Here is a 20,289-nt window from a genome sequence, read left to right as displayed (position 1 = left end):
TTGTTTCCCCCAACTGCAGTGTATGATATACCATTTTGAAGCTCTGAGTCTGTACCTTTATAAATGTAAAAACGGTTGACACTCATCTTTTCCCATTGACTACAATGTATTGACACAAGCATCAACCATGTGACACTTGTATTTTCACATTGAATGCAATGTATTGACATAAGCATCCATTTGTTAATGCTCATCTTTTCCAATTGACTTGAAATGTATTGACATAAACGTTCATTGGTTGACACTCATATTTTACCATTGACATAAGTCAACTCTGTGACACTCATCTTTTCCCATTGCCTGCAATGTATTGACAAAAGCATCAACCATGTGACACAGCTTTTCCCATTGAATGCCATGTATTGAAATATGTGTCAATTGGTAGATGCTCATCTTTTCCCATTGGCACCGCAAAGCCTGCTGGGAGCATGACCAATTGAAATATATTTTGGAAAAACGTGTCATGATGACGTTTTCCTATGATATGATGTTGCAAAATGTGACATGAGGTTTGGTTGCAATAGGCTCGGATGGAAAGGGGCGGCGTTTATTGATTAACAGTATTCATAATAAGTACACAAGTATATAATGTAAGCGAGACATCAAACACCCTTCATTAAGAAACAGTCTGCTTTGTGACTGATGTACTGCCACATTTTCACAACAATATTGGCGCCACCAGAATCGTGTTTCTGTATAAGCAAAGCGCAAGAGTTGCATCAACACGCCAAGAGAAAGCACTTTCTCAGCAGGATCATGATGGAAGGTCATGGTAAAGACAGAAGGATGACTAAACTGTGGATATTGACGTTACTGTTATGCGTTTAACCTGCATCTCACTGTCTGGATAAAAAGGTTTCTCAACTTCTGCGAGTATTGGATTGCGGAGCAGGGTTTAGTCCAAAAGGGTTTTGAAGAAGGATTTATTTCCCTTTTCCTAATTTCATATTTCCTCATCATCCCATCACTGCTTGGAATAGCATATGAGAACAGGTTATTTTGCAAAGGATACGAACCGATCTGTGGAAAAGAATGGCAACTTGGTTTACCTTTATCATCGCAATTGTTATAACGATTTTTACGCAGGTAATTTTACAGTTAAACTATTTTTGGAATCGTTCATGCCTGAATGTTGACACAGCAATAGTGTTGTAATGCTCAATAAAATATCATATAATACGCCTAGAATAATTCATAATGTAAATGTTTGCAAAGCAATATTGTTTTATATGCATTAATTGATTATCCTCCTTTAGGTTCTGGGATCTGGTGTATTCGAGCTTGATCTTCATCAGTTTCAGAATAATAGAAGTTTGCTGGCAAACGGCATAGCTTGCAGTCCAGCCTGTAGAACTTTTTTCCGAGTTTGCTTGAAGAACTACCAGACGATAGTGTCACCAGGTGACTGCTACTTCGGCAGTGTCGTTACACCTGTACTAGGCAACAACTCGTTCAGCGTCATGGAGGACGGCACGTTCACTAAACCTATTCGCCTGCCACTCACCCACTTTGCATGGCCGGTAAGACGTTATGCACTGCCTATAATTGAAGTGGTTATATATACTGTATCTGCCTATTGATGCATGGAACAACGGTGTTTGCAATGAGATAGGTGGTGAAGAGCGTCCATAAGCATAAATCCAAGGACTGCACTATCCGATATGGATGTAAATAATAAGAAACAAGAGTATATTAGATTTCATAACATGTTATTAGCCTAGTCTACACATATCGTTCAATTTATATATATATATATCTTAAGTAACAAAAAGATGTGCATCTGTACAAATTAAATAGATTAAATGTTAGACCCTTATTTTTTTCCACATGTCCTTCTAGGGTTCGTTTTCTCTAATCATTGAAGCATGGTATTCTCCTTCAGCGGATCTACCTGAAGGTGAGTAGTGCGCGCCATACATGACCACCGCTAGGTGGCACTGTTACAGATGTTTGAAAAATGCTCCCTATGCCACGGGTCGACAACAGGCGACCTACGTGCCAAAACCAGCCCGCTAATCAATTTGTTTTGCTCCCCAAAGTTTTTTGTAACAATTTTTTTTATTTAAATAGGACTAGTATTTTAGTTTTTGGTCAAAAAATTATGTAAAATCACCAGGAATTCAGCTAGAATTAGTTTAATTTAGGAAATATGTTCCCAAGTATTCCCACAAATAAAAAAAAGTAAAACAAGAGACATATGTGACAGTGTCTCAATGTTATCAAGGTATAAAATTATTGTTATTTTCAAATACAATCTCTTTTTGGGCTGAGACCGACAAAAATCGCCCCACGGCTGGATCTAGTTGCCTACCCCTGCCCTACGCACTATACTTATATAATTAAGTAGTATAAATACATGCAATTTATACAGACATTTTGCAGTTACATAAAACTTGGAAATGTGAACGTGTTGATGTCCATGTGTCAGGATGAGTTACGTGCAACAGAGCACTTCTTTTATGCTCTGTCTTCAACACAATCGCACTTCCTTTGGTTTATTTTAAGCGTGGGAAAGTGTGCAAGTCTTAAGTGAGGATATCTAAACCTTGCCAAAAGCCTCTGACGGCCTTTCCTGTATTTTACACCTTTTTGCTCCCTTTGGAAGGGGAATAATGGGTTGAAAATATTTTGCTGACAAAAAGGAATAGGACATTTCAATCACAGTACACTACAACCATTTGAAAGAATAGCGCACATGCCTTGATGAACCATATATACAAAAGTATGTGGACACCCCTTCAAATTAGTGGATTTGGCTATTTCAGCCACACCCGTTGCTGACAGGTGTATACAATCAAGCACACAGCCATGCAGCCTCCATAGACAAACATTGGCAGAAGAATGGCCTTACTGAAGAGCTCAGTGACTTTCAACATGGCACCGTCATGGGATGCCACCTTTCCAACAAGTCAGTTCGTCAAATTTCTGCCCTGCTAGAGTTTCCCCAGTCAACTGCAACTGCTCTTATTGTGAAGTGGAAACATCGAGAAGCAACAATGGCTCAGCTGCGAAATGGTAGGTTACGCAAGCTCACAGAACGGGACCGCCTGTCCTCGGTTGCAACACTCACTACCGAGTCCCAAACTGCCTCTGGAAGAATGTCAGCACAAGAACTGTTCGTCAGGAGCTTCATGGAATGGGTTTCCATGGCCGAGCAGCCGCACACAAGCCTAAGAGCACCATGCGCAATGCCAAGCGTCGGCTGTAGTGGTGTAAAGTTCGCCGCCATTGGACTCTGGAGCAGTGGAAACCTGTTCTCCGGAGTGATGAATCACGCTTCACCACTTGGCAGTCCGACGGACGAATCTGGGTTTGGTGCATGCCATTAGAACGCTACCTGCACCAATGCATAATGCCAACTGTAAAGTTTGATGGAGGAGGAATAATGGTCTGGGGCTGTTTTTCATCGTTCGGGCTAGGACCCTTAGTTCCAGTGAAGGGAAATCCTAACGCTACAGCATACAACGACATTCTAGGCGATTCTGTGCTTCCAGCTCTGTGGCAACAGTTTGGGGAAGGCCCTTTCCTGTTCCAGCATGACAATGCCCCCGTGCACAAAGCGAGGTCCATACAGAAATGCTTTGTTGAGATCGGTGTGGAAGAACTTGACTGGCCTGCCCAGAGCCCTGACCTCAACCCCATCTAGCACCTTTAGGATGAATTGGAACGCTGTCTGCGAGCCAGGCCTAATCGCCCGACATCAGTGCTCGACCTCAGTAATGCTCGTGGCTTAATGGAAGCTAGTCCCCACAGCAATGTTCCAACATCTAGTGGAAAGCCTTCCCAGAAGACTGGAGGTTGTTATAGCAGCAAAGAGGGGACATTTAAGGGGACCAACTCCATATCAAGGCCAACTCCATATCAAGGCCCATGATTTTGGAATGAGATGTTTGAGGAGCAGGTGTCCACATACTTTTGGTCATGTAGTGTATATCATAAACTGAAAACTTTACTTTCTGTATATCCTATAGAGATAAATAATTCAAGACAACAATGTGCATTGTTTGTTTTGACCTTTTTAACAAGCATAGACTGTATGCATGCAATGATACCTATTTGATAAGGCAATGAAAAAAGAACGTTAGGCCATACTATCTTGACGGATTTGTTTTGTTCTCTATCCCCGCAGATACAAACAACCCTGCCTTATTGATTAGTTATTTTTCCATCCAAAGAAAGTTGGAAGTAGGGGATGAGTGGTCCCAGGATGTGCAGAGTGGGGGGCAGACAGAGTTAAGGTACTCATACCGGTTCATCTGCATTGAAAATTACTACGGGGACAGTTGTTCCAAAATATGTGCTCCAAGAGACGACCGTTTTGGCCACTACACCTGCAACCCTGAAGGGCAAATATCATGTCTACCGGGCTGGAAGGGAGAATACTGCGAAGAACGTAAGCAATCAAGAGTGAAATGTTCTGGGTTTCTGAAGATTTTTCACATTATGTAGTAAAATTATATTTCTCAAATTAGGCCTATTTGCAAAATGGGTTCTATCGTGTCAAGATGCTGCTGCTGTAGAAAGGCTTGGATCATAGTTGTATTTTGGAGTGACAAGGATGAGCGAATAAAAACTGTAGCTCCCTCCCAACCCAACCCCTTCATCCCTAGATATCTTACCATTTTGGCCACGTGGGTAGAATAATCCTGGGTAGCGTTCTGGAAAAGCAGCACGCGCCGAGTTAATCGCAGCATTATTATCTGCCACGTGCCACTAAATTGAGGTCTATTTCGTTGAGCGGGAGGGCAGCAGCTGCAAACAGGTTTCTAACAGCCTACGGACAACAATGGGGCAGCTGTCCTCTTTTGAGAGCAAGCATCTGCTCAGGCTTAACCAGCCGTTAAACACTAGTCTTGTAACCATGCAAAATCAATGTCACATACAACACAGAAGCAGCAAATGAAGGTTTCTTTATAAATAGACAGGTAACAGGTTTGATGCTACAACAGTTGAAATGTAATTCCTAATCCAAACCAGAAGTTTATGATGTATTGTTGAATGGAATGAGTTGACAAAAAATGAAGTTCATGTTTTGTCTCAATTTTATATGCAGCAATTTGCCTCAAAGGGTGCAGCAAAAATAATGGAAATTGCTCAAGGCCAGGAGACTGTGTGTAAGTATACAATAGTCATTTTAGTGTGTGTGTGTGTGTGTGTGTTTATATGCATGCTTGCCTGCATGTGAATATGCCTGCATGTGTGTATGCACACAGTGCTAAAAGTGTTGTGTTTTTTCTGTGACAGATGCAGAGAGGGCTGGCAGGGAACCTTCTGTGATGAGTGTAAGAGACATCCATCCTGTAAACATGGCACCTGTCAGCAGCCCTGGCAGTGCACCTGCAAAGAGGGCTGGGGAGGCCTCCTCTGTGACCAAGGTCAGTGTCTCAGGCTCCTCTGGGTCCTGCTGTGAAACAATACAGAAGTACAGCAGAAAACACAGGACATCCTATATGACAGTAGAAATATGACATGTTCCTATGATATTGCAAGAACAAGAGTCATCAGGCGTTCTGATTATGAAAGGAGAAAAGTGGCGGGGAGTAACTGTTTTTGATATAAACATTTATCCAGTGGTGTAAAGTACTTAAGTAAAAATACTTTAAAATACTACTTAAGTAGTTATTTGGGGTATCTGTACTTTACTTTACTATTTATATTTTTGACTACTTTTACTTTTACTTCACTACATTCCTAAAGAAAATAATGTACTTTTTACTCCATACATTTTTCCTGACACTCAAAAGTACATGTTACATTTTGACAGGAAAGTTGTCAATTTCATACACTTATCAAGAGAACATCCCTGGTCATCCCTACTGCCCCTGATCTGACGGAATTACTAAACACAAATGCATCGTTTGTAAATTATGTCTGAGTGTTGGAGTGTACCCCTGGCTATCCGACAATTCATATTTTTTTTAAATGTGCTGTCTGGTTTGCTTAATATAAGGAATTTGAAATCGTTTATACATTTACGTTTACTTTTGATACGTAAGCACATTTTAGCAATTCCATTTACTTGTGATACTTAAGTATATTTAAAACCAAGTAGTATTTTGCTGGGTGACTTTCACTTTTACTTCAGTAATCTTTTATTAAGGGATCTTTACTTTTACTCAAGTAGGACAATTGGGTACTTTTTCCATCACTGCATTTGTCCACAGATCTGAACTATTGTACCCATCACAAGCCGTGTCGTAACGGGGCCACCTGTATGAACACGGGCCAGGGGAGCTACACCTGTACCTGCCAGCCGGGCTTCACAGGGGACACGTGTGACAGCGAGGTCAGGGAGTGCGACAGCCAGCCCTGTCGGAATGGAGGCCTGTGCTTGGTAAGCCCGGAAAGCCTATCCGTTTCCCACAACACACAGCACACGCAGGCTTTCCTGTTTTTGTTTTTCCTCTATCCATGTCTCTGGGCCAGTATAGAAAAATGCAACAGACAGAGCAATAGCCAGATCGTTGATCCAGTTCAGACTCTCTCTCCTGTTAATGCATGTCATTCAAACTGGGGCAAAGGAGGCATGATGAGATTATAATGTGGAGTCGCAAAGGCATCGAAATGAGAAGCACAGCAACAAACCTACAGTACAGTGATCTTTGCTGGAATTGTTTCCCATGACAGTGGGCTGTGATAACCTCTGACTCTTTGTGGCCCACAGGACCTTGAGAACGGCTATAGGTGTGCATGCACGCAGGGGTACGAGGGGACGCACTGCGAGCACAGAATGCTGACTTGTGCCGATTCACCCTGCTTCCATGGGAAGTGCAGAGAAAGGGACAACGGGCGGAGCTACATGTGCGAGTGCCCAGGGGGCTTCACTGGACTCAATTGTGAGAAGAAAGTGGACAAATGCACCTCCCTGCCCTGTACAAATGGTATGTGATAGTTTCCACTCTCTCTACATCTCAATAACAAGAACTGTCTTTGATTTATTTTGTACACTGTCAGTTAAGAGCACTTACTCAAACAGATCCATTTGGAATGTTCTTTCTAGAGACATCTGCATTAGAGCTAACTTAAAGTGATTGTGATATGCGCTGATAACACTGGTCTGCTCTATTCAGGTGGACGTTGTGTTATCCACGGCACCACACGCTGGTGCAGCTGCCGCTCAGGCTTCTCTGGCCCACGCTGTGAGATCAACATCAACGAGTGTTCCATGAACCCTTGCGCCAACGGAGCCAACTGCATGGACCGCATCAACGACTACACCTGTATCTGCCCCCTGGGCTACAACGGCCGCAACTGTGACAAGCCCACTGACAGCTGTGCCTCCAAACCCTGCCTGAACGGTGGGACCTGCACCAATGGGGCCAAAGGCCAGCCTGCTGCCTGCACCTGCCCAGCCCACATCAGCGGCCCCCAGTGCCAGTACTACGATGTGCCTTTACTCATCCCCCCCAGCCCCAGCCCCAGCCGCGTTAGAGAGCCCCTGGACAGGCTCCACTGGGCAGCCATCTGTCTGGGTGTGGGCATGGTGGTGCTCCTGGTGCTGATCTGCATGGTGGCCATGGTCCTGCGCCACATCCAGCAGCAGAGGAAGAGGAAGAAGGACTCAGAGTCCATGAACAACCTATCAGACGTCCAGAAGGAGAACCTCATATCTGACCTGCAGCTGAAGAACACCAACAAAAAGGTGGACCTGGAGGTGGAGGTGGATTGTCTCAGGGAAAAGTCCCAAAACCATAAAGACATCAACTACCACTTGGACTACAAAACCTTCAAGGAGTACAAGGATGAACCATCAGAAGAGGATAAAGATGAGAACTGTAAAAAGATGATAGAGGAGAAAATGCCATTGACTAGAAAGTACAGGTAAGTTCCCATTGGGGACAGACGACAATTCAACGTCTATTCCACGTTGGTACTGAAATGACATGGAAACAACGTTGATTCAAACCAGTGTGTGCCCAGTGGGGAGAAATGCTGCTTGCAGATGACAACCTGGATAGATTTGGACCTACTTCCTATTCTCCAGTGTTTGATAAATGACAGTGGTTTGGATTTGTGCTTGAGTGTTGACATGTTTTACTTTTCATTTACAGCGAAAGGCCGGAGTGTAGGATATCAACGATATGTTCTCCAAGAGATTCAATGTACCAGTCTGTGTTTGTGATAGCAGAGGAGAAGAATGAATGCGTCATAGCAACTGAGGTAAGCTTTTATTTTCACATTTCCTCTGAACATGTTCCTGCAACTCTTGACACCATGTCATTAACAGTTATCAATCAGCAATGCAAAAGTTGATCAAGGTTTCCATTACATTGCTCCAATGATTAAACTGGTTTCCTTTTTTTCTTCTCCTAGGTATAATACATGAATGGTATCAGACATTCTGAAGAATGGATATCTTCTGGACTGTTTACAGGTTTAGAAATAGATGGGATTTATTTAACTGCAAATTGCTGCTCTTGAAAACTTGATAACTGGACCAATCCTGTGTGCTCTATGAATGCAATAAAATGTAAGGACTGAACCCACTGTAATAGAGAAATAATGTGGGCTTTTGGACGTTTCACCCTCAGTGTGTACTGACAGATTCAGCCCGTTGACAGAACGTCCCACTATATCCATGGGAAACAGGCCTGTGTTAATGCCAGCATGCCCATCAGCAGGATGAGAGGGCTCTGTCTGGAGATACTCCACCTTATTGTGATAATCAGTAACCAACCAATCAACTTACTGCCAACAAGCCTATGGAAGGAGCCAGCTACTTCCATTTCTATACCCTGGTGAAGTGCTATATAATAAGGCAGACTTTGTTTAATAAACTTTCAAGGAGAGAATAAAAACATCTGGAAACGGTTCATTTTATGAGAATATTTGAGACCCAAGGCCTATGTCAATTTTGTAAATTATTTTTTTATTTTTTTTATTAAACTTTGATAAATAATGTATGCATCCCGAATCATAGAGCCTTAAGTATGGGTTAATGAGCTAAATTGGTGCCCAGCTTCTTCATGGATCCAGTGCACAACAAAAATTGAAGGGAAAATACTTAATAGAAAACAACTGATGCAATACACGATGCAGTGCCAGGGGTATTCAAGAAGAAGCAATATTTACTTGTTATTATGCAACATTGCCCAGAAATGAAGACAAAGAAAAACAAAAGTGACTATCATACCAAGGACGCCTTTAATTAGAATTGACTTCACTGAACCAATAATGTTATTTTTAAGATTAGTATTTCACTAGTTATTTAAATATTTCGAAGCACTGGTCTTTCTATGTTTTATAAGATTATTTTGTATATAATGTATATTTATAAATGTAGAAGTCTCTGTACAACTGTTTTTTTATTTGATGCCCAAAAAGTAGAATTTATTTTTGAATGTTGTTGTGATTGTTGTTTTTTAAAACAATGAAAAAATATCTGGTACACTGTTGTTTGTTGGTTTCATGTTGAGTATAATTGGTCAACTATAAAGCTATAAATTTGCCTAGATATTGGAATGATCAAGAACCTTCAGTTGAAATCCACCACCTGTTGTGGAAATGGCTTCATTGTCTAGATGATGTATGACCTTGTAGCAGTTATAATAATCACAGTGGTGAGAGGCATGTGTGTCAATGTGATGTTAAATCAATGTGCTCGCAACCATTCAGTGGACAGTTTTGTATGTGACAGCAATGTGAGAAATATGGACAAAGTTATATATTAAAACATGTCATGTTAAAGTACGGTACACAGATTGGTCAGTATTTGTATGCAATTGTTGTTTTTTTCCTCAAAAAGAACACCAATCTCGCTATGCTGCTTGTCGTTGAGCATCCATATCGCTTTCAACTGGCTTCAAATTTCAAACTGTTTCCTTGGATGTCTGCCCCATAAGCTAAAATACTGAGACAAGGCACAATCTAGAAAAGAGGCTACTTAACAAACCAGGCAGATGCTTTAGGGTGTGACCCTACACCACTGGGAAAATCAGCATATGCCTCCTCTTTAACTACTGTAAGCATGAATGCAGAAAATAAGACCACAAGAGTCCAGTGGCAAGTTACCAGCAGCCTTGAAGGGGTGTTAAAGCCAACACATCACCTTGGCCAGTCCTGATCTCCCCAACAATGACATGTAGGCTATCACATGCTTGCCTTTACACACACACACACACACACACACACACACACACACACACACACACACACACACACACACACACACACACACACACACACACACACACACACACACACACACACACACACACACACACACACACATACACACACACACACATCTAGTATTATATTTATTAGTTTGATGAATTATTTTGTCACAACAACTAACACCCACACGTTTGTCTTTTCCACACGTTCTGTCCCATTTTACAACCTTTTCAGACATCTACCACATAGTCATGCATTTTCATTGTGTTATAATAAAAGCATCCTGTTCGTGGCCAAGTGACATCATTTCCTGCTTCCCGTCGGATTATAATGCACAGGACAACGGCAAACGACTTTTCTCACGCATCTGTTATGAAACGTTTTCACGGTTACAAACATCATGATCAATTGCTCTATGTATTTCACAAGTATCCAATGCTTGACTATAAAATGTATTTACTCATCAAAAAATCTTAGAAGGCCTATAAAGAACAAACATAGTGAATGACTGCTTTACAAAGCTCAAACAATGAAAATGAAATCTAAATTAAACCTTGAAGTGTGTAAAAAAAAATACATGCCAGTTTTCTTTCTTTTTGTAATGTTCTTAATTAACACCTGGGGGCAGTACACCATACATGGAAGGACATTCAAAATGAGACAGACTGAATTGGACATTTTTACACACTTAAAACATTTAAAGTTACTTCCAAAATGTCTTTAAATACTTACAATGACAATTGGATAACTAGAGACTTTAAGAATCACAATGTCATAACAAACAATTTTGTAAAATAATAATGGCATCTGCAAAGCATGGGAAGGGAGTATTCGATATTTTATGATTTTGTGATGATATCAAATATAGTACATGGAATACCATTATCAGACTGTGTTGTCATTGGACCAAAACATAATTGTCCTAGCCAGAGGCCAATGAGGCTGAAGGTAAATCGCCTGCTTAAGAGTCATTCATTGACCATGTATGATACAAATGTATAGGGCGCTAGAGGCACCTACGAAGAGAACAGACATTTAGTGGGCTTTGCGAAGCTTGGATCTTTATGGCAACCCTATAAAGTCCACCTGGGGGCACTATAAAGCCCGTAATTTGTGGGCGGAGCAATACAATTGGCTGTCAGAAGTATAACAATGTAAATTTACTTTTAATCCGTCTGTCTGCATATTTCAAGGCATATGGTGGTGTAGTGAGATACCCGATGGACTGGACGATTCTCTTCTCATCTTGAAAAAACGTATACTAAAAACGTGGAAATCAATCATTAACACAATGGAAAAATCTAATGATTTATTATTGAAATATTGAAATAGCATGGGTGGCCTAGTTAAATAAAGGTTAAATAATCAAATGTAATAAAGGTTACATAAAAAAATAAAGACCGAGAGAAACAAATTGATACAATTTAAGGCCAAGTGGAAAACAATAATGCAGGCACTAAGGATGGGGGTGTGAGCATGCGGGTCTGGGCAGATGAGATGTAGTCATTGTGTGTGCGTCTGTAAATTGTTGCTCGTATGTATACGTTTGCATATGGAGTAAGAAAAAAAATGAATAAAAATATTACTTAAAAAAATACAATGCTTGGATCTTATTCTGAAAACTAATGCTTCTATTTATATCTAATTTCGTTAGCTGCTGCTGCTGCATTATCAGACTATATGACTCTAAATTATATAAAGGGAGATCCATTTTCACACAGGATTAAAATAGACAGGATTGCTGCTTTCCTTACTTTCCTGACCGTGCAGAGCAACAAGGCAAAACAGGATATACCAACAGTACTTCAAAGTGAGTAAACACAGATTTTTCACACACACTACTATCACCAACAACGTCCATGGAGGAATTGCAAGATCTCAAGCAAAGCATTTTTAAAGGATATACTTATTTCAACTCACAAGTTTGGACATTGGACAGCCAGTGAAACTGTCAATCTACGTCTAAACCAGCGAGCATAATGTTCAAACATAAGGTTTCAACATCCTGTGAATGGGGCAAAAATAACTTGTCGTTTCTGATAATGTGGTACATACAATATCTTCTGACATACAATGAATGGATGGAAGAAGGAATGAATGAAGGAATGAATGAATTAATCAATTTTTCTGTCTCTTTTATGTGACTCATGATTATTAGACACCATTTTCAGTAAATCAAATACCTTCAAGATTGCATTTACAGTACATTGTACATTACTTCAAGTGGCACCTCAAGTGAAGACTAAATTACACACTTAATACATCCCCTTTCTTATCTGAACAGTTGATGCTCAAAATCAAAGTTGGCATATGTCCAGACAGTACAGATATCTCATATTGTATATTACTTCAAGTGGTGGTTGTAGTTGTCAGAGTCTGTTCAATCGTGAGATACAATGTCGCAACATTGTAGCATTCATTCGAAAGTTGGATTCCTGAAAATGTTTTGCTCCCGAAAAGGATTCTGATTGGTCGGCTTGTACTCATAGTACGATCTATTATATGATATCATTGGTCAGAAACGTCTTGGTCTGACGTCCGGACACAACAAATACACGTGTCAGTAAACCAAGATAATGTAGCAGTAGGCTAGTACTTTAACGTTACATTGTCTGACACACCAAAACGTATTGTAGGCCTACTAATAGAAGTTGCACAGTGAGAGATACTAGGCCTATGCATCACTTCTTTCACATGTTATCGACACCTAGGGGTAGGCAATAATAGCTTATTATGCATCAGCAAGACTAGTCAACACTCCTAAGAAAAAAAGTCAAACGCGATGATAGGCTTTTATAGCGAATAGATTTGAAAAGTCTCATGCTTCGGGATGCATCTACAAAAAATGTGAGCTGCATCGGTAACATCTTAGAACAGTTATTTATTGACAGAAGAATATAGGCAACACTTTACATCTACTCTTACCTCAACCCTAACTAAACACAATGAAGCTTCTGGCTATTACCACATCAGAAAAATCCAGCCTGTGGATATTCGGATATGGCTCCTTAGTCTGGAAACCAGACTTCAAATACAAGAGGAGCAAAGTCGGTTATATCGAAGGATATAGTCGACGTTTCTGGCATGGGGACAATTTTCATCGAGGAGACAAAGACATGGTAAGTCTTTTCCTTCAGAAATGCAATTCATGTATTTGCTGCTGCTGTAGATTGACAAAATATTATCTTATCTCAGATCAAACTGTGGAGCTTCAGAAAGTGGGAAGTCCAATTAAAAGTCAAATAAAAAAGTTTGATTTGTAAGTCAAACATTTTGGATATGGAAATGTCAGTGTAGTCTAACTGGAAATGAAATGGTTAAAAATGCTGACTGTGCATTTATCCTCATCCTGTCCACAGCCAGGTAGAGTGGTAACTTTGGTGGAAGATCATGATGTGAGTGGCCTTATTTCAAAACAACCCAGAACACACCTACAGCTCACATTTCTGTCTACCACGAATAAGTTCTGTACTGTATGTTGCAAAATACATTGACACTGGTATAGTCCATCATGTTGATAAACAGAACTTGAAGTTGAAATCCTGTCCCAGTCTAATATCCACCTCTTCTTCTCGCTGCAGGCTTGCACTTGGGGGGTAGCCTACGAGGTCACTGACTCCCAGATGGAGGAGTCTCTGCAGTACCTGAATGTGAGAGAGGCTGTGCTGGGGGGCTATGTCACCAAGATGGTGGAGTTCACTCCCAGAGAGAAGTGCCAAGGGTCTCTGCTCGCCCTGGTCTACATCGCCACCTCTGACAACCCCATATACCTCGGGCCTGCCACTCCCACAGAGATAGCTGCTCAGATTGCCATCTGCAGAGGCAACACGGGACACAACATAGAGTACCTCCTCCGTCTGGCTGAGTTCATGAGGCTGTACTGTCCCGAGGTAGAGGACGACCATCTCTTCTCCATAGAGGCAGCCGCCCTGGCTCTGGTCATCTGAACTACTAGGGCCAGGGATACTCACATCTGACCACCGATACGACACTCAATCCTTACGACACTCGCTACGTTACTTGCTAATGTGAACAACGTGAAGACAATGACAATGTGAAGACACTGACAATGTGAAGACAGTGAGAGTCACTCCACCTCACAAAAAGGGTCAACATGTCATGATCACTGTTTGTTGTCCATTGTCAGTGAACGGCCATGACATTGACATTTTTTAAGCTGAAAGGGCAATGAGATTAGAATCAAGGTGCAGTATGCTTCTCTACAAGGTGTGTAAACATTCTAACTGTCTAATAAATATATTTCATTTATGGTAGCAGAAGAATAAATTATATTTTGGTTGTGTTTATGAAGGTCCTGGGTAACATTAGAATATGAAAAAGTCATTATATAAAATAACAAAATAGCATTTTAATTAGTTTGTGTTACTGTAGGCTATCTGTTGCCTCATGCTCAAGTGTGGAGCTCATGAAACAGTGGTTATTTAAGCAATAAGGCCCGAGTGGTTGTGGTATATGGCCAATATACCATGCCTAAGGGCTGTTCTTAAGGCCTGGATACAGCCCTTAGCCGTGTTATATTGGACATATACCACAAACCACCGAGGTGCCTTATTGCTATTATAAACTGGTTACCAATGTAATTAGAACAGTAAAAATACATGTTTTGTCAGACCCGTGTTATACGGTCTGATATACCACGGCTGTCACACAATCAGCATTCAGGGCTCAAACCACCCAGTTTATAATTTGAAATAGAGCACATCTATTAAATTTTAAGTGTTATTTGGCAATGGAAACCTCAAAATGTGCTATTACCTGCATGTGAAGCTGTAGGAGGATTTGACGTTTTGTGGCCTTGTTTATAATTTACTGTGTGTTGAGCTTGTGAGCTAGCTCGCGCTCCCGCTAGCGTTAGCACTACCGTTAGCATTTTGCATTGGAATGCATGACATTATAAATCAAATCACATTTTATTTGTCACATACACGTGTTTAGCGGATGTTACTGTGGGTGTAGCGAAATGCTTGTGTTTCTAGCTCCAATAGTGCAGTAATATCTAACAAGTAATATCTAACAATTCACAATACACACAAATCTAAAGTAAAGGAATTAAGAATATATAAATATTTGGACGAGCAATGTCAGAGTGCCATAGACTAAGATACAGTAGAATAGCATAGAATACAGTATATACATCTGAGATGAGTAATGCAAAACATTATTAAAGTGACTAGAGTTCCATTATTAAAGTGGCCAGTGATTTCAAGTCTATGTATATAGGGCAGCAGCCTCTAATGTGCTAGTGATGGCTATTTAGCAGTCTGATGGCCTTGAGATAGAGGCTGTTTTTCAGTCTCTCGGTCCCAGCTTTGATGTACCTGTACTGACCTCGCTTTCTGGATGATAGTGGGGTGAACAGGCAGTGGCTCGGGTGGTTGTTGTCCTTGATGATCTTTTTGGCCTTTCTGTGACATCGGGTGCTGTAGGTGTCCTGGAGGGCAGGTAGTTTGCCCATGGTGATGTGTTGGGAAGACCGCACCATCCTCTGCAGAGCCCTGCGGTTGCGGGTGGTGCAGTTTCCGTACCAGGCAGTGATACATCCCGACAGGATGCTCTCAATTGTGCATCTGTAAAATGTGTGAGGGTTTTAGGTGACAAGCCAAATTTCTTCAGCCTCCTGAGGTTGAAGAGGCGCTGTTGCGCCTTCTTCACCACACTGTCTGTGTAGGTGGACCATTTCAATTTGTCAGTGATGTGTACGCCGAGGAACTTGAAGCTTTCCACCTTCTCCACTGCGGTCCCATCGATGTGGCTAGGGGGGTGCTCCCTCTGCGGTTTCCTGAAGCATGACTGTTAGCGATTAGCCATTTATTACCATTGCTCATTTATGGTGCTAGGCTATTTTCTATTCAATACACAGTACCAGTCAAAAGTTTGGACACACCTACTCATTCTAGGGTTTTTCTGTATTTATACTATTTTCTACATTGTAAAATAATAGTGAAGACATCAAAACTATGAAATAACACATATAGAATCATGTAGTAACCGAAAAAGTGTTAAACAAATCAAAATATATTTTATATTTGAGATTCTTCAAAGTAGCCACCCTTTGCCTTGATGACAGCTTGGCACACACTGGCATTCTATCAACCAGCTTCATGAGGTAGTCACCTGGAATGCATTTCAATTAACAGGTGTTCCTTGTTAAAAGTAAATTTGTGGAATTTCTTGCCTTCTTAATGCATTTGAGCCAGTCAGTTGTGTTATGACAAGGTAGTGGTGGTATACAGAAGATAGCCCTATTTGGTAAAAGACCAAGTCCATATTATGAACAGCTCATATAAGTAAAGAGAAATGATATTCCATCATTACTTTAAGACATGAAGATATGTCAATATGGAACATTTCAAGATCTTTAAAGTTTCTTCAAGTGCAGTCACAAAAACCATCAAGCGCTATGATGAAAGTGGCTCTTATGAGGACCGCCAAAGGAAAGGAAGACCCAGAGTTACCTCTGCTGCAGAGGATAAGTTCCTTAGAGTTACCAGCCTCAGAAATTGCAGCCCAAATAAATGCTTCACAGAGTTCAAGTAACAGACACATGTCAACATCAACTGTTCAGAGGAGACTGCGTGAATCAGGCCTTCATGGTCAAATTGCTGCAAAGAAACCACTACTAAAGGACACCAATAATAAGAAGAGACTTGCTTGGGCCAAGAAACAAGAGCAATGGACTTTAGACCGGTGGAAATTTGTCCTTTGGTCTGGAGTCCAAATTGGAGATTTTTGTTTCCAACCTCTGTGTCTTTGTGAAACGCGGTGTGGGTGAACTGATGATCTCTCCATTCCCACCGTGAAGCATGGAGGAGGAGGTGTGATGGTGTGGGGGTGCTTTGCTGGTGACACTGTCAGTGATTTATTTAGAATTCAAGGCACACTGAATAAACATGGCTACCACAGCATTCTGCAGCAATACGCCATTCCATCTGGATTGCGCTTAGTGGGACTATCTGTCAGGACCCGGTGCGAGAAACAGTCACTAAATCGGCAGAACCCAGAAGATGAGGCAGACACAGCAGTACTAGAGATGGTGGTTTAATAAAAAATAGATATCTTCCAAAATACAAAGAAATCCACAAAGTGGTAAAAACAGCAAGGGAAAAACAAACCTTAAAAGACTAATCCAAAATACAAAAGAACAAAACCAGAGAACCTCTGGAAAATCCAACAAGAGAAAAATATATGTTCACAACAAGGCTTGGGCTGGGGCTGGGTGCTAACATACAAACACTGAGCAAGGAACTGAGGAACACACAGGGATTAAATACTAACAAGGGAACGACATACAGGTGCAAACAATAATTAGAGCAAGGGAAAAACAAAAGGTACAAAAAAGGTGCAATGGGGACATCTAGTGACACAAAACCAGAACAGTCCTGGCCAAAACCTGACAGAATCCCCCTCCTAGGAACGGCTCCTGACGTTCCTACCAGCCTTCTCAGGGTGGAGGGCCCTGAACTGACGAATGAGGTCAGGGTCCAGTATGTCCTTGGCAGGAACCCAGGAGCGCTCCTCGGGACCGTAGCCTTCCCAGTCCACCAGATACTGCCAGGACCGCTGCACCCGGCGGGAGTCCAGTATCCGGTGGACGGTATAAGCCGACTGGCCTCCGATGACACGGGGCGGAGGGGGAGGTCTGCCTGCCGGAATAAGGGGAGAAAAAACAACAGGTTTTAATAAAGAAATGTGAAATGTGGGATTGATTTTAAGGGATCTGGGTAAGTGCAGGCGAAAAGTAACGGGATTGACTCTCCTGGCAATCTTAAAGGGTCCGATGAATCTCTGGGACAGCTTGCGAGACTCCACCCGTAGCGGTAAGTTTTTTGTTGAGAGCCATACTCTCTGGCCGGGGTACAGGGTAGGACCGGGACGGCGACGTCTGTTGGCTTGTCGTTGGTACTGCTGTGAGGAACGCAGAAGATTAAGACGGGCCTTCTTCCACGTAAGCCGACAGCGTCTGATGAACCTCGAGGCTGAAGGCACTCTGACTTCTGCCTCCTGGTCCGGGAACAATAGAGGAGCATAGCCAAACTGACACTCGTGCGGGGATATACCAGTGGAGGAGGAGCACAAGGTGTTGTGCGCGTACTCGGCCCAAACAATGAAGGATGACCATGTGGATGGGTTGTTGGAAACCATACATCTGAGGGTGGTTTCCAGCTCCTGATTCATCCTCTCAGTTTGGCCGTTGGACTCCGGATGGTACCCTGAAGATAAACTGGCCGTGGCCCCTATGAGTTGGCAGAAGGCCTTCCAAAACCTTGAGGCGAACTGGGGACCTCTGTCGGAAACCATATCTTGCGGGATGCCAAAGACTCGGAACACATGGTTAATCACCAACTCAGCTGTTTCCTTGGCAGAAGGTAATTTGGTCAAGGGAACAAACCTGGCCACCTTAGAAAACCTGTCGATGATGACTAGGATCGTAGTATTACCATGGGACGGAGGAAGGCCAGTAATAAAGTCCAGCGAGATATGGGACCAGGGTCGGTGGGGAATAGATAAGGGGTGAAGGAGTCCTTGAGGGCGGAGGTGAGAAGATTTGCCCTGGCAGCACACGGAACAGGCCTTGACGAAAGTGGCAACGTCTTCTTTTATGGTGGGCCACCAGAACTTACGCTGGATGAACTCCAAGGTGCGACCTACGCCCGGGTGACAGGTGAGGCGAGAGGAGTGCCCCCACAGAAGGACTTGGGACCTTGCTGCCTTGGGAACAAACAACCGATTAGCAGGACCTCCTCCAGGGCCCGGTTCGATGGCTTGAGCTTGTTTCACGGTATCCTCCACTTGCCACGAGATCGGAGCCACGATCTTAGCGGCAGGAAGAACAGTCATGTCAGTATCTTCTCGAATGGCAGGAGAGTAGACTCGTGACAAGGAATCCGGTTTGAGATTCTTCGACCCGGGTCTATAGGTGAGAATAAACTGGAATCGGCTGAAGAAAAGAGACCATCGAGCTTGTCTGGAGTTCAACCGCTTCGCCTGCTGGATATACTCCAGATTTTTGTGGTCCGTAAGCACTTGAAACGGTTGAGAAGCCCCCTCGAGCCAGTGTCTCCATTCCTTCAATGCCATCTTAACCGCTAGGAGCTCACGATCCCCCACATCGTAATTCCTCTCGGCCGGGGTAAGCCGGTGAGAGAAGAAGGCGCAAGGATGAAGCCTCTTGTCTTCACCCCTCTGAGACAGGACAGCTCCAACACCAACCTCTGATGCGTCTACCTCCACCACAAAAGGTTCATCCGCCGTCGGTAGTGTCAGGATGGGAGCAGAGAGGATGCGCTGCTTGAGTCCTTGGAAGGCCGTCTCAGCTTCTCTTCCCCACAGAAACCTTGTGTTGCCACCCTTGGTTAAAGCTGAGAGAGGGGCTGCCACCGAGCTGAAGTTCTTGATGAACTTGCGGTAGAAGTTAGTGAAGCCCAGGAAACGCTGAACTTCCTTAACGGACTTGGGGGTGGGCCAATCTGCTACCGCCCCTACCTTCTTGGGGTCCATCTGGACTCGACCGGGTTCCACTACAAATCCCAGGAACTGTACTCGAGAGGAATGGAATTCACACTTTTCCGGCTTAACGTACAAATGGCTGTCTAGGAGGCGTTTGAGCACTTGTCTGACATGCTTAGTGTGTTCTTGAAGGGAGCTCGAAAAGATGAGGATGTCATCCAAGTAAACAAACACGAAAATGTTAAGCATATCCCTAAGCACATCGTTTATGAGCGCTTGGAACACAGCCGGGGCGTTGGTCAGGCCGAAGGGCATCACCAAGTATTCGTAGTGACCAGTAGGCGTGTTGAAAGCGGTCTTCCACTCGTCACCGGGTTTGATCCGCACAAGATGGTATGCATTCCGCAGGTCAAGCTTAGTGAAGACCACTGCTTCCTGGAGCAGCTCAAAGGCTGTGGCCATAAGGGGTAGCGGGTAGCGGTTACGGACGGTTATGGCATTAAGTCCCCGGTAGTCGATGCAAGGACGTAATCCCCCGTCTTTTTTGGCCACAAAGAAAAACCCTGCTCCCGCCGGCGAGGTGGATGGACGCATGAGGCCTGCTGCCAGAGCGTCCTTGATGTAGGTATCCATAGCAGCTCGTTCGGGAGGAGATAGGGAAAAGATCCGACCCCTGGGAGGGCAGGTGCCCGGAAACAGGTCGAT

At 42.8% G+C, this 20,289-nt stretch overlaps 2 protein-coding genes across 2 annotated transcripts; both read left to right on the top strand.

Annotated features, from left to right (window-relative positions):
* The first annotated feature begins 451 nt into the window (after positions 1-451).
* LOC139530801 (delta-like protein 4) lies at positions 452-9,695 on the top strand. Its single transcript, XM_071327504.1, has 11 exons — positions 452-1,086; positions 1,257-1,520; positions 1,840-1,897; positions 4,130-4,393; positions 5,054-5,114; positions 5,245-5,375; positions 6,165-6,334; positions 6,665-6,881; positions 7,071-7,821; positions 8,052-8,160; positions 8,314-9,695. Exons 1-11 carry the CDS (start codon positions 1,033-1,035, stop codon positions 8,317-8,319), a joined length of 2,085 nt encoding a protein of 694 aa, XP_071183605.1. The 5' UTR covers positions 452-1,032; the 3' UTR covers positions 8,320-9,695.
* A 2,954-nt stretch (positions 9,696-12,649) lies between these two features.
* LOC139530800 (glutathione-specific gamma-glutamylcyclotransferase 1-like) lies at positions 12,650-14,403 on the top strand. The gene is made up of 3 exons (XM_071327503.1): positions 12,650-13,235; positions 13,476-13,511; positions 13,698-14,403. The coding sequence occupies exons 1-3, from the start codon at positions 13,062-13,064 to the stop codon at positions 14,061-14,063; spliced, it is 576 nt and encodes a 191-aa protein (XP_071183604.1). The 5' UTR covers positions 12,650-13,061; the 3' UTR covers positions 14,064-14,403.
* The last annotated feature ends 5,886 nt before the right edge of the window (positions 14,404-20,289 follow it).

This window comes from Salvelinus alpinus, chromosome 9, assembly GCF_045679555.1.
Source record: "Salvelinus alpinus chromosome 9, SLU_Salpinus.1, whole genome shotgun sequence".
Classification (NCBI taxonomy): domain Eukaryota; kingdom Metazoa; phylum Chordata; class Actinopteri; order Salmoniformes; family Salmonidae; genus Salvelinus; species Salvelinus alpinus.
The sequence above is the reverse complement of the archived record's forward strand: the minus strand, read 5'-3'. Positions and strand labels throughout refer to the sequence as shown.

What these genes read in the sequence shown, in the direction of transcription:
- LOC139530801 (XM_071327504.1), top strand. Translation starts at nt 1,033, where the DNA reads ATGGCAACTTGGTTTACCTTTATCATCGCAATTGTTATAACGATTTTT. An exon ending in TCACCCACTTTGCATGGCCG is followed by an intron (nt 1,521 to 1,839) that starts GTAAGACGTTAT and finishes ATGTCCTTCTAG; the next exon opens with GGTTCGTTTTCTCTAATCAT. An exon ending in TCAAGGCCAGGAGACTGTGT is followed by an intron (nt 5,115 to 5,244) that starts GTAAGTATACAA and finishes TTTCTGTGACAG; the next exon opens with ATGCAGAGAGGGCTGGCAGG.
- LOC139530800 (XM_071327503.1), top strand. Translation starts at nt 13,062, where the DNA reads ATGAAGCTTCTGGCTATTACCACATCAGAAAAATCCAGCCTGTGGATA. An exon ending in ATCGAGGAGACAAAGACATG is followed by an intron (nt 13,236 to 13,475) that starts GTAAGTCTTTTC and finishes TCCTGTCCACAG; the next exon opens with CCAGGTAGAGTGGTAACTTT. An exon ending in CTTTGGTGGAAGATCATGAT is followed by an intron (nt 13,512 to 13,697) that starts GTGAGTGGCCTT and finishes TTCTCGCTGCAG; the next exon opens with GCTTGCACTTGGGGGGTAGC.